General features: G+C 58.7%; 4 protein-coding genes across 4 annotated transcripts; 1 reads left to right on the top strand and 3 right to left on the bottom strand.

Moving 5' to 3' along the window:
- Nucleotides 1-46: 46 nt before the first annotated feature.
- Nucleotides 47-2,424, bottom strand: B0H64DRAFT_455248 (uncharacterized protein; the record flags this gene model as incomplete). Its single annotated transcript, XM_062807299.1, has 3 exons — nt 1,764-2,424; nt 290-1,710; nt 47-241 (listed from the first exon to the last, which is right to left on the bottom strand). The coding sequence occupies exons 1-3, from the start codon at nt 2,260-2,262 to the stop codon at nt 47-49; spliced, it is 2,115 nt and encodes a 704-aa protein (XP_062662894.1). The 5' UTR covers nt 2,263-2,424.
- A 676-nt stretch (nt 2,425-3,100) lies between these two features.
- Nucleotides 3,101-4,815, top strand: B0H64DRAFT_355443 (uncharacterized protein; the record flags this gene model as incomplete). The annotated part of the gene is made up of 6 exons (XM_062801558.1): nt 3,101-3,262; nt 3,320-3,388; nt 3,452-3,496; nt 3,562-3,578; nt 3,671-4,444; nt 4,538-4,815. 6 exons carry the CDS (start codon nt 3,101-3,103, stop codon nt 4,590-4,592), a joined length of 1,122 nt encoding a protein of 373 aa, XP_062662893.1. The 3' UTR covers nt 4,593-4,815.
- A 473-nt stretch (nt 4,816-5,288) lies between these two features.
- B0H64DRAFT_388312 (S-adenosyl-L-methionine-dependent methyltransferase) lies at nt 5,289-7,091 on the bottom strand. Its single transcript, XM_062803260.1, has one exon. The coding sequence runs from the start codon at nt 7,011-7,013 to the stop codon at nt 5,427-5,429; it is 1,587 nt and encodes a 528-aa protein (XP_062662892.1). The 5' UTR covers nt 7,014-7,091; the 3' UTR covers nt 5,289-5,426.
- A 1,703-nt stretch (nt 7,092-8,794) lies between these two features.
- On the bottom strand, nt 8,795-9,182 carry B0H64DRAFT_388309 (uncharacterized protein; the record flags this gene model as incomplete). The annotated part of the gene is made up of 1 exon (XM_062803259.1): nt 8,795-9,182. The coding sequence occupies exon 1, from the start codon at nt 9,143-9,145 to the stop codon at nt 8,798-8,800; it is 348 nt and encodes a 115-aa protein (XP_062662891.1). The 5' UTR covers nt 9,146-9,182.
- Between the last annotated feature and the right edge of the window lie 2,003 nt (nt 9,183-11,185).

Genomic DNA, 11,185 nt, shown 5'->3' with positions numbered 1-11,185 from the left:
ATCCAGGGCAACGGAAAATAGCCTCGCACCATAACCAGTCCAGAACTCAGTCCGAGTCCGAGTCCCCGTCCATGCCAAGCAACGTCTTGTCGACATCATCCAGCTCGTCCTCTCCCTCGACTTCGCCCTCGCCTTCATCATCGTCGCCGAGACCAAGCAAACCCTTATCGACGTCGTCGAGGTCATCGGCATCATCCATGGGTGTATCGCCAATCGTGTCGCGGCGGTGTAAGCCGTTCGTCTGCCCGCGACCCTGGCCGGTCTGCGCGCGCCGGGCGTGGACTATGACCTCGTTCTCGTCCTCGGTCTCGGCGGGGTCAATCATCTCCTTGGAGGGCGAGTTCTCGCCCTCGCCCTCGCCCTCACCCTCGCCATCACCTTCTTCATCGTCGTCGTCGTCGTCGTCGTCGTCGCCATGTCCGGTGCCGTTAAGCTTCGGCCGCTTGACCGGCCGGATAACACCCAACGGTGGGCCTTGATGGTTCTCCCAGCGGTTCAGGCGGCGGTTCGTGCGGCGAAATGCGGCGGCATACGAGCTAACCTGCTCCCCGAAATCGTCTGGCTCGTCCTTTAGCTGAGCGAGGCCGCCGTAACCCCTCTCGCGCATGCGCTTGCCCCCATCGCCCGAAACGGACGCCGAGTGCTTGCCAAGGACGGCGGCTACCTCCTCGTCCTCGCTGTCGTCAAAGGGGTTGTCCATTTGGGCGAGCCGAGGGAGGGCGCGGAGGATGGCTCCTTCATCGCGGTGTTCCTTCCGGGCGCGGTGGCGGCCACGGCGCAGGCCTCGGTCGAGTATGTGCTCAACGCGCTGGGAACGGTTTCGTTCGACTGCTAGTTGGTGGGCGGTCGGCGGGCGCGGCTTACGCGCCATCACCCCTTCGATCATCCTCTCGCCGCCGGGGGACGAGCCCTCCAAGACTTGGTATTTGAGCGAATGCGGCCCTCTCCGACCGATACTTCCGAAAACACCGCTCTGCCGACCGAGGGCACGGGGTGGCGGTGTCGACCGGACACTATCCAGATCACTTTCGTTCTTAGAGGGCCGAATCCGCGGGAGGATGCCCGTCGTTGGGCCGACTTCGTCGCCGGCGGGGAAACCCCGACCACGGCCGCCGCCTCGCTTGCCTTGGCTCTCGGCCATGAACTGTTGGTCCGCCTCGATGATCTTGGCGCGCATTTTCTGTTTGGTGAATCCGAACTCGATCTCCTCTTGTGTGTCGACGTTCTCCAGTGCCGCCTCGTCCTCGGTAAGAGGGTCTACGCGAGGGACGCCCTGATTCGCGACGTCGACGTTGTAGTCTACACCAGCGCCGAAGGGGTTCTCCTCGCACCCTTCTTCGGTAAAGTCGGACTCGAGATAGAACCACATGAGCCAGAGAAAAGCGCGTGCTCGGCTTTCGCTGCTGTAGTTCGTCTTCATGATGAGATCGTGGAATTCTTGGCCTGGGGGGAAATGCAGCTCCGCAATCTTGGTTGCGGCCTGGCAGATGAGGAAGAGGAGGTTGACGGGATTCGTGCGCGGGACGTCGATCCCTTTGATCTCGTCTAGCGACGTCGGCTCGGGTCGGTCGTCAGAGCCTCCCTTCAGGATGGACTTCAGCCTGGGGGCATCTTGCAGTTGCTTGTAGGCGTGAGGGTCTTGCCGGGCTTGAAGGCAGGGGATCGCGTGGTAGGTGCGCAGCTGGGCTCGCATCTCGGGAAAGACTAAGGCTGCGGTCAGCATCTCGTCGCCGGGTGGGGAAGGGGGCAACGCAGGAATATACAATTGAGAGTGGTGTTCATGCGGCCGACGTTGACCAAGAGGCAGACCATGGCCATACCCTTGGCAGCCTCGCGATCACTCAGCAATTTATCTCGGAGGACCTTGCTGGTCTTGCTGCTCCGGGACATGGTATCGATGTAGAGGTCGGCGAAGCACTGGCTGCCAATGCGATCTTTTTCGTAGCTGTTTGTAAATACCTTTGCGTCATTATCGAAAACGGCCTTGAGGAAGTCGAATTGGATGTCCTTGCGCCAGAGCGGCTCGCCGTCGTCTTTCTTGAGGTGTCGAATCTTGCCGATGGGATTGCCGTTGGCGCCGTTGCCATCGTCGCGACCGCGCTTCTTGCCGCGCGATTGTCGCTCGGAAGGCTCTGGGGTCGCCATCATCCTCGTGTCGTCGTCCTCGGTGACAGCGGTCATGAATGATTTTTCGACGTGGACGGGGGAACTGGGTGGCTCGACGTCTGACATTACGGCCGCCGAGCTCGGTGTTGCGGCCATGGCAAGAGATTAAATACCCCGAATCGGGGGACAGTCGTGGGCGGTTGTTGGTGCCGTGGCTGAGTTTCACGAGTTGGTGACTTTCGGTGGAACAACAAAGTTCATCGAGACGGATGCAGGTGTGGTGCCGGGTCGAAGGCGCAAAGGCGCAGAGGGTGCACAGGGGGGATGCACGCGACGACGAACAATTAAATTCCGGCCTTGTTCGGGGAGGGACGGAGGGAGAAAGAAAATGGAGGGAGGGTTGCCGCCACGATAATGTGACTTAGGTGGCTGGTTTGCAATTAAGTGGGCGAGGAATTTTGGGTTGGGATGGAGAGGCGCGGATGCCTGCCGCAGCTTGGCCCACGGTCGCCGAAGGCATCGCGTCAGGAGCTGTCGCCGGGCGGGCTCATCAAATTATCCCCGTTTGGCGATCAGGACTCGCGGGCGACGTGAGAGGTGCACTGGCCCACGCGCTGTTGTGATGCAGGACAAGTAGTAACTAAGCGAGTTGTGTATTTAACGGGGTGGTTATTCAGTTAACTCAACATGGATGCTACTCATACCTCTCACCCACTCCTACAACTTCCAGTATTATTTGGACATGGACCTATGGCGGATAATTTTATGTAGTTATTACAATCACGAACTTCTTTTTGTTCACAGCCCTTTTCTGGGTCTCGTTTCATCCATAACTATTTTGTAGACGAGCAAACCCGGGAGTTCGTGCCGCGAAGAGGCGCTAACAGAGATAAAGAAACAACCTCGGCCCCTCCGGCCCTTTGCTCTTTACAACTCAGATCATCCAATTGCTGAGCTGCCCAACAAAGTGACTGGAAAATACAGCCGCTCAAAAATGGCCAAAATTGCAAATATTCCCGTCATTGACATTTCCGGAGACGACCAGGCTCGGGTGGCCAAGGACTTGGTCGAGGCCGCCATTGAACATGGCTTTGTCTACATCAAAAACACGGGACAGGATATTCCTGTCGCGGCGATAGATGGGGCATTCGAGATCGTAACATACCATACCAGTTCCGTAAAGTGAAGATGGCAAATCCCTGACGTTGCGCAGTCTAAGAAGCTCTTCGAGGCGCCCCTGAGCGAGAAGCAAGCATGCACAATCCAGAAAAACAACCGAGGGGTAAACGAGACCTGTTCATTATCGTCCTATACCCTCTTTCCATAACTAATACTGTATTCTCAGTGGTCGGGAATGAACTCCGAGACTCTTGACCCCGCAAACCAGCGTGTAAGTCGTCCCACCAAGCCTAGGTGTTGGCTCACATCACCGACTCATCACTAACTCCCTTACAGGTAGGCGACTTCAAGGAGTAAGCCCCCCCCCCCGGTTCACCCCAACCACCACCCACCCCCCCACCCCCCCACAAACAAACAAAACAACCCCCCTATTCACACTCAACAGAGCCTTCAACTTCGGCGACTTCCTCGCCCACAAAGCCCAACAACCCCTCCCCCCAACCCTCACCGCCCCCGACGAAGCAGCCATCAGCGCCTTCCGCGACCTCTGCTACCACCTCTCGCTCAAGCTCCTCCACCTCCTCGGCACCGGTCTCGCCGTAACCCCACCAACCTTCTTCACCTCGGCGCACGAGCGCGCCCGCGGCGCCTCGGGCACCATCCTCCGCTTCCTGCGCTACCCGCCGCGCAGCGCCCTCCCCCTGCCCTCAAAGGTAGGGGAAGGGGAAGAGGAGGATGACGACGTACGCGCGGGCGCGCACTCGGATTACGGGTCGCTGACGTTGTTGTTCCGCCTGCGCGGGCAGCCCGGGCTGGAGGTGCTGCGCGCGGACGGGCGGACGTGGGCGCCCGTGGCGGTGACGCCGCCGGGCACGGAGGGGGATGCGGCGCCGCCGGTGCTGGTGAATATTGGGGATTTGTTGGCGTATTGGACGGGGGGGCTGTTAAGGAGTACGGTGCATCGGGTTGTTTTTCCGGCGGCAGCAACGGAGGGAGGTGGGGATGCTGAGGGTGGGGTGGCGACTGGGGGGGTGGTGACTGGGGAGGGGGAAGGGGCGGCGACGAGGTACTCGATTGCGTATTTTTGTCATCCGTTTGGGGGGGCCGAGTTGGGGCCGGTGCCGAGTGAGCGGGTGAGGGGGTATAAGGGGGGTTTGGCGCAGGGGAATCCGTACGCGGAGAGGAGGGTGATGACGGCGGATGAGCATTTGATGATGAGGTGTGTTGCCCTTTGTTTCTTTTCTTTGTGCGGTTACCTCGCGGGGTGAAATACGTTGACGCTGGAGGGGTATGTTACTGACTGATACGACAGATTGAAGGCGAGCTATGCACAGCTATACGAGGAGAAAGAGAAGGAGGAGGCGTGATGCTGTTCGGCTAGCGATAGCGCGGGTTGTTTTACGACAGTTTTGATACTCGAATGCAAACACGCTAAATCAACTCCTATTTCGTGACGGGCAAAAAAACCCAACAGGAAAAACAAGCGGGATAAAACGTGGAAAAGGGAAAAGAAATCACAAAAAGCTCACGGGCTACCTCCGTAGCCGGTTACGAAAACCCCGTAGGGTTTTACTTCGGACTCGAACTGGCTGCCCCCCGAGAGTCTCGGTGCGGATTCAGCCAGGAGTGCCGCACTCCCCGCTCTGCCACCTAGCGTTTTGTGAGGGGGGAGATGTTAATTGGCGCCGCGAATCTTGTTTATAAACGCCTGGCACTGGCCAGTGGTGGGTAGGCGGGCGTCGAACTCGTACTGTGTGTGTCTGACATGGGATGGAAAGCGTGGTGTTGGTGGTAGGCGGGAGTTCGAAGCCGAGCTTAGGGTATTGATGCAGGTGGTGGGATCCTCCAACACTATCAGTATATCACTATCCTTCGAGCCACATGCTACTCTTGCCAGTCCCAGTCACTATCTTGCTCGGAATCTCTCCAGCTGCTGAGTGAAGAACCTTCCCCTGCTCGTCACACAACGGCTCGGTCGCGGCAGCCGATAAGTCGGGGTTCAAAAACACTTGTTAGCACAACAAACTGATGGGCGGTCATACACATATGCTCGTATTCTCTACCCTTCATGTCCATGTCTCGTACAAATAACCTCTGGGGTATACTCGCTCCCATGGATCTAATGCTCTTATGCAACCCCCCCCCCCCAAACGCCTCCTGATGCGGGACACAACCACCACCTCGGAACCACCAACTCCCCCTCACGCAGCCGCCTGGCCCATCTTCTCATCCCTCTCCTTCCTCCTCGCCTTCCGACTCCCATTCCCCTGCTGTTTCTGCAGCTGCTCCCGCCGCTCCTGCTTCCTAGCAACCTTGTCGATGGCACCAATAACCTTCTGCTCCTTGCCGAGAGGATATTTCGCCGCAGCGGCAGCCTCGTCGGCCTCGGTCCACTCCATAGGCAGGACAGCAAAGACGAGGTATGAGGTATGGGTCTTGATCTCGGGCTCGCCGCGCGTGATGAGGCGGCCCTCCAGCCAGGGTGCTGTTTCCGACGCCTCTTCGGCGACCGGGGGGGCTTCGTCGTTGTTCGTCGCGCCACGGCCTGTTGGTGGTGCGGGCTCATCTTCGTCGGCCGAGTCCATGTCCTCGTCCCCGTCTCGTGGTTTCGCCGCGTGCTCCCGGAATCGGCACTCGATCTCGGTCAGCCTCGCGATGGCCTCGTCGACGTCGCGTGCCGAGTTGTTGACGCCGCGGTCGAAGTTGAGGTTTAAGCCGACGCGCTCGCGCGAGGTGTGCAGCTTCCTGTTGGCGATCTCGACCATGTCGATGTCGACCCAGCCCAGGCGGCGCATGGCTGACACTGTGCGGGTGACTTGCTCGATGCAGGGCGAGAAGGTGCAGATGTGGACGCTCTTCTTGGGGTTCAGCGGTGATACCCATTCGGCTTCGGCGTCTCCAGAGGCGGCGGTTTTGACATCGAACGGGGGCTGGGGTTTCCGCCGGGATAGGTGGGGGAGGGCTTCCCACGGAGCGGGTAGGTCAAGGAACACGGCGTCGGCCCCCGGGCTGTTGCCATCGATGAGGAAACCCCCATTGTACACGTCGCGGTGAGTTAGGTGGACGAGCCCGTCCATGCCGTGGCCCGAGAGCTCCTCCTTCATCTTGTGGTAGCGCTGCTCATGAAATTCGAAGCTGAACACCTTGCCCTTCCGCTGCCCCTCGGCCGGATACCCGTTGTAAACGGCCCGCACCGACGCATGAGTGAAACTCCCACTCCCGGCGCCTGCCTCGATCAAGACTGAGCCTGGCCGCGCTCGTATCCTGTGCAGAATATAGCTGTAATCGGGGGTGTAGACGACTTGGGTTCGGTGCGGCAGACTCGTCGTCCAGAGCTCGGGGGTGGGGGGGAGAACGTGGATGAAGCCGCTCGTATCGGCAACTGCTTTCTTAACGGCCGTGCTGTCTTCATTTGCGACGGCGGGCGACTCTTCGTTGTCCTTCTCGCTAGCGGCCGTGGCGTCCCGGCAGGCATCATCGGCGCCTTCGCGCTTCCTCTTGCGACCCCGCGATCCGGTGTCGACTTTGGAAGCTCGGATCTGAGAGCCCCAAGGCACGTTCAACATGGTCGAGTGGGGGAACGAGCCATAGCGCGTGTTGACAACGGCGCCTTCAGCGTAACCGTCGTGGTTCCCCGTTGGCGACTGGAGGTAGACGGGCAGGAGGTTGTCGCGTGAAAGCTGGAGTATTGCGAGGGAATTGGCCCTTGTGCGCGGACCTGGGTCCAGAAACGGCGAGATGGCTTTTGTCGTTGGCGTCATGGTTGGGCTATAAGAGTTGAGGGACATGTTTTGTGAGTGTATTTGGCATTTCCATGCGCATGTGAAGTCCCAAAAGTACGAAGTAAATCCGTCGCAAAAAAGATTCCACCTCGAGCTTGAAAATTGAGCCACAGTGGGGGTGGCCTGGTTTGGAATCATTGCACTGTGCCGTGGCTGGCTCGGCTGGTCGGAGCAGAGTGGGGTCGCAGCACTTTGGGGATTCAAGCTTTTGCCAAGGCCCGGAGCACGATGGAATTTGCTTGGCAGATGGGACCGAACGTTCTGGGCTGGTTCGGTCAGGCCGGTTCAGGAACGAGGACGGGATACCTGGTAAGATGACACTGGTGATACTAAGACTGGCGAAAGTTAGATCGGGACAAACTCAAATTGACAACTGAGGTCAAAGGTGTCACGGAGCTTGTGGACGGGAGTCACTTCATTGCTCGAGCTACTTCTGATGACTCTGACGGGGTGGTTTGCTTTTACGCAAATCACTAGTTCAGTAGGTACTGGGGACTGTTGATAGTTTCTTTTCCACACTCTGAGCTCAACTGTTGTTTGCACTCTGAGGTGTGCGTTTGACAGACACACCTATCTACGCCCACTCCGCAAATGTCTTAGGGCCATGCTCGTCGGCTGGCGAAGCAACCCACTTGAGCCTATCTACCTATTTACACAGTGGTGGCCGGCTTCTTGTTGCAGGGGCCATTTTCGAACCCCGTGGCCGGCCCACGAGGCTCGAGGGAGGTCCAAGGGTCATCCCTATTTCGTCCGAGGGTCACGGTATTTAAAGCAGACGGGAGCTTTGTGACGTACCGATCGTGCGATCGGGCAAACAACCACCCATCGTTTCCTGATCATCATGCCGCCCCTCATCGGTGATTCCGTTCAAGCGCAATCAGTGTACTTTACACTGTTTCGCAACCCGATGACGGGCTTACTGGTAAGTCGAGCGCCGACGCATGGCCTATCTTGGACTGCTGACATGTCTAAGTATTGGGGTCTGTTTGTGACGGATTCCGACGAGACGGGCACCTTCCACTGTGTGGTCAACACCGGCAGTGGTTGGAGCCACGCACCCCAGACGACAACTGCTCAGGAAGTATCGTCGTTAGCAGCCTTGGTTTTCGTCAGCCGCATCACGGGTAGCGTCGCCGACGTCGCATCTGTGATTGCGAGAGTCCAGGTCGATAGCCCCCATTTATCACACGCAGGAGGATCATTTGTCTGCAAACTTTGGGTCCACGCCGTGCTCGTCGCCCTAGCCAACTACAGACTCATCTCGCGTCGGGCCGTTTCCTGTAGGTTCAGAACACCAACGTTTATTCGCGACTCGTGAGCGCTAACCCCGTGGCTAGATATTGTCCCCGGTCTTCGCCATACCAGGGCGGGTACCATTTTCTCTCTCTAAGAAAAGGCTTCGGAGCGGCTATCATCAACGAGACCTGCTAAGGGGGATTTACACCAAGGCTCACGTCGTCACGGAGCGCCACTGGCACGGCCCAAGGTTAACTATCGAGACGAGCTCGCCAGCGGGAAGAAGCTCTGGGAATATTCTACTGCCATTGACGCCATAGATGAGGGGCCCGTATAGGTATATCTAGTATCACTAGCACAGATTACTTGAGGTCCTCATATAGCGTAACGGTTTCCCCCCCCCCCAGATGTACCATGGTATCACGCTTAATATCCACCCAGCAAAACCCAAAAACACCCATATTGACATCCAAACCCAGGCCAACAAGCAACATTCCCAACATAACACAATCTCGCTCCCATCCCACTCCCATTCCATCCCCTCCCTCCCCCATTCATTTAAACTCCCCATCATCATCCCCCCACCCAGACCCATCATACCCAGCGGAAGAAGCAGCAAGCGCAGGCGCAGTACCACTCGTCTTGCCCGCTCCATTAGCACCCGCACCCCCCTGAGCCACCTGTCCCTGCCCCTGTGGAAGCCGCTGCTCTTGCTGCTTGATCGCCTGCAGCACCTCGGGCGGGGGTATGGTTGGTTGGTTCGGGTTGTTGTTGTGCTTCACGGACGGGAACTGCGGGTTTTGGCCTCCGCTTGCGTTGGGTTTCCACATTAGGGGCTGCTGCTGCTGCTGCTGTTGTTGATGTTGTTGTGGCTGCTGCTGCTGCTGCTGCTGGTGCTGCATAGTAGGAGCCTGTTGTAGGTGTGATTGCTGAGCAGGGTGGCCGGGCATCATCATCATATGCGGGCCGCCGGGATGGAACTGCTGCTGCTGCTGCTGCTGTTGGTTCGGATGGGGCTGCGGCGGAAATACGGGCGGTCCTTGATGAGGCGGTCCCTTTTGCAGTCTGTTCGCCGGGTTTGGTGTGTTTGCCTTTTTGACGGTGTCGCCCCTCCATAGGCGGCCGAACCAACCCTTTTCTTCCTTGACAGGTTGCGCGGCCTGGGGCTGCATGACGTAGGACCCGCCGGGCATTTGGCTTGGCTGCATCATGTGGGGCGCCATGAAATATTGCGGTTGCTGCTGTTGCTGTTGCTGATGCTGCATACCTGGTTGGAAGCCATAATAGTGCTGCTGCGGCGGCGGCATCCCGGGCTGGAAACCTTGTGGTTGCATCCCCGGGGCCATCCCCGGTGGGGCAAACATCATGGGCATTTGCGGAGGCGCTGTTCCCGGCCCCGGAGGACGGTTCGGCGGACCTGGCTGAGGAACCGTCGCGTGTGAAAACGTTCTCAGGGGCATGTTTTGATGTGCCTGATGCGAGCCAGTGGGGTTTGCAGCTGGCCCCTGCGAAAACTGCATGGGTGGCATTTGGCCGCCTGGTTGTATAGGAAGCTGGCTGTTCCCAACAACTGGGGCCACTTGCGGTACGATCGACTGACTTGCTTTATGCCCCTGGCTGGGTGTCGACGTGGCAGAGGATACGGCCGTTTGCTGGTTGACGGAAGATGGCGACACCGGCATAGGCGGGCGCTGGCTGGGCGGGGTCTGTGCCGGCGGTTGGGAGGGCATGGTGACCGGCACTGCTCCAGATTGTTGCTGGTTCGAGGTACCCCCCGACCCGGAAACCCCGGCGTTGCTGTGAGCCATCGGGGCAGACTGAGAGGAAATGACGGATGCTGTTTGCGCAGAGGCGGATGGCCCAGGCCCCGGCGAGGAAGGTTGGGGCGAGCTCACCGGATGGGAGGCAAGCGGGTGATGGCCAGACGGAAGCGAGTATACTGGGGCGGCCGAACTTGCCACTGGCATGCTGACAGGCGGCGCGGGCGAGGAGGTCGTTGCCATTGCGCCAGACCCGACTACCGGAGGCCGGAAGCCAACTTGGCCTGGTGGGGTCTGCGTTGCGACTGCTGTATTTTGGGCAAGATTGTTCAATGTTGGCACTGGTGATGTCAATGATGGGAAACCATTGGTGGGGTCAGCTCGAGTCGGCGGTGACGAAGCGCGTGACACAGGACTAGGAGTCCGGGGACTAGGCGGTTTAGGTGTGACAGATGGTGGTTGCGCGGCCACAACCTGCCCATGTGCGGGGTTGCTAGCCTCGTTGACCGAAGACGATGGCGGTGTAGCTGAGGTAACTGGGAAGTACGCGCCCTGAGTCTGGACAACCGAATCAGTTGGCAAGGTGACGGCAGGCTGCGATGGGGGCTGGTGGTGGACTTGGCCCACGGTTTGGTACTGTGGAATGGCATAGGAGGAATGCTGAGCGTCGGGTGCAACCAGACTAGGTTGGAAAGAGGTTTGGGTAGTCTCTTGTCCGACCACTTCGGACTTTTGGAGTCTTGGTTGCTCGACTGTTCGCGGATCGCCTAACGACGTCTGTGATGAGGTACCTGGGCCAGGAACACGAGCGCTTTCCGAGAGGGCCGATGAGTCTTGTGTATTAGCCATCTCGGTCGGGGCATTAACGGCCCCTTGGGGCGATGAAGTTGCCGGGACTGGTTGGTTGGTGCTAGTCTCAGACTTCACAGCAGCCGGCGGAACAGAGGCGAGGTCCCGAGGAGCAGGCAACATGGTGGATTCGACCATGACACTAAATCCGCTTGCAATGGCTTGCCCAGCATTACTAGTTGTGGTCACTGTGGTGCGCTCTGGGGAGCTTTGATGAGGCCGGTCCGAAGCGGGCACGGGATCGGGCTGGGCCATGACACCACTTTGCTCACCATGAGCACTCGTATTATCCCGAGCGGATGAATTTCCCCGGCCCGGATCCGGTTCAACAAT

This window comes from Chaetomium fimeti (assembly GCF_033439085.1).
Source record: "Chaetomium fimeti strain CBS 168.71 chromosome Unknown B0H64scaffold_2, whole genome shotgun sequence".
Classification (NCBI taxonomy): Eukaryota; Fungi; Ascomycota; class Sordariomycetes; order Sordariales; family Chaetomiaceae; genus Chaetomium; species Chaetomium fimeti.
Note: the sequence above shows the minus strand (reverse complement) of the source record. Positions and strands in the feature narration are given on the sequence as shown.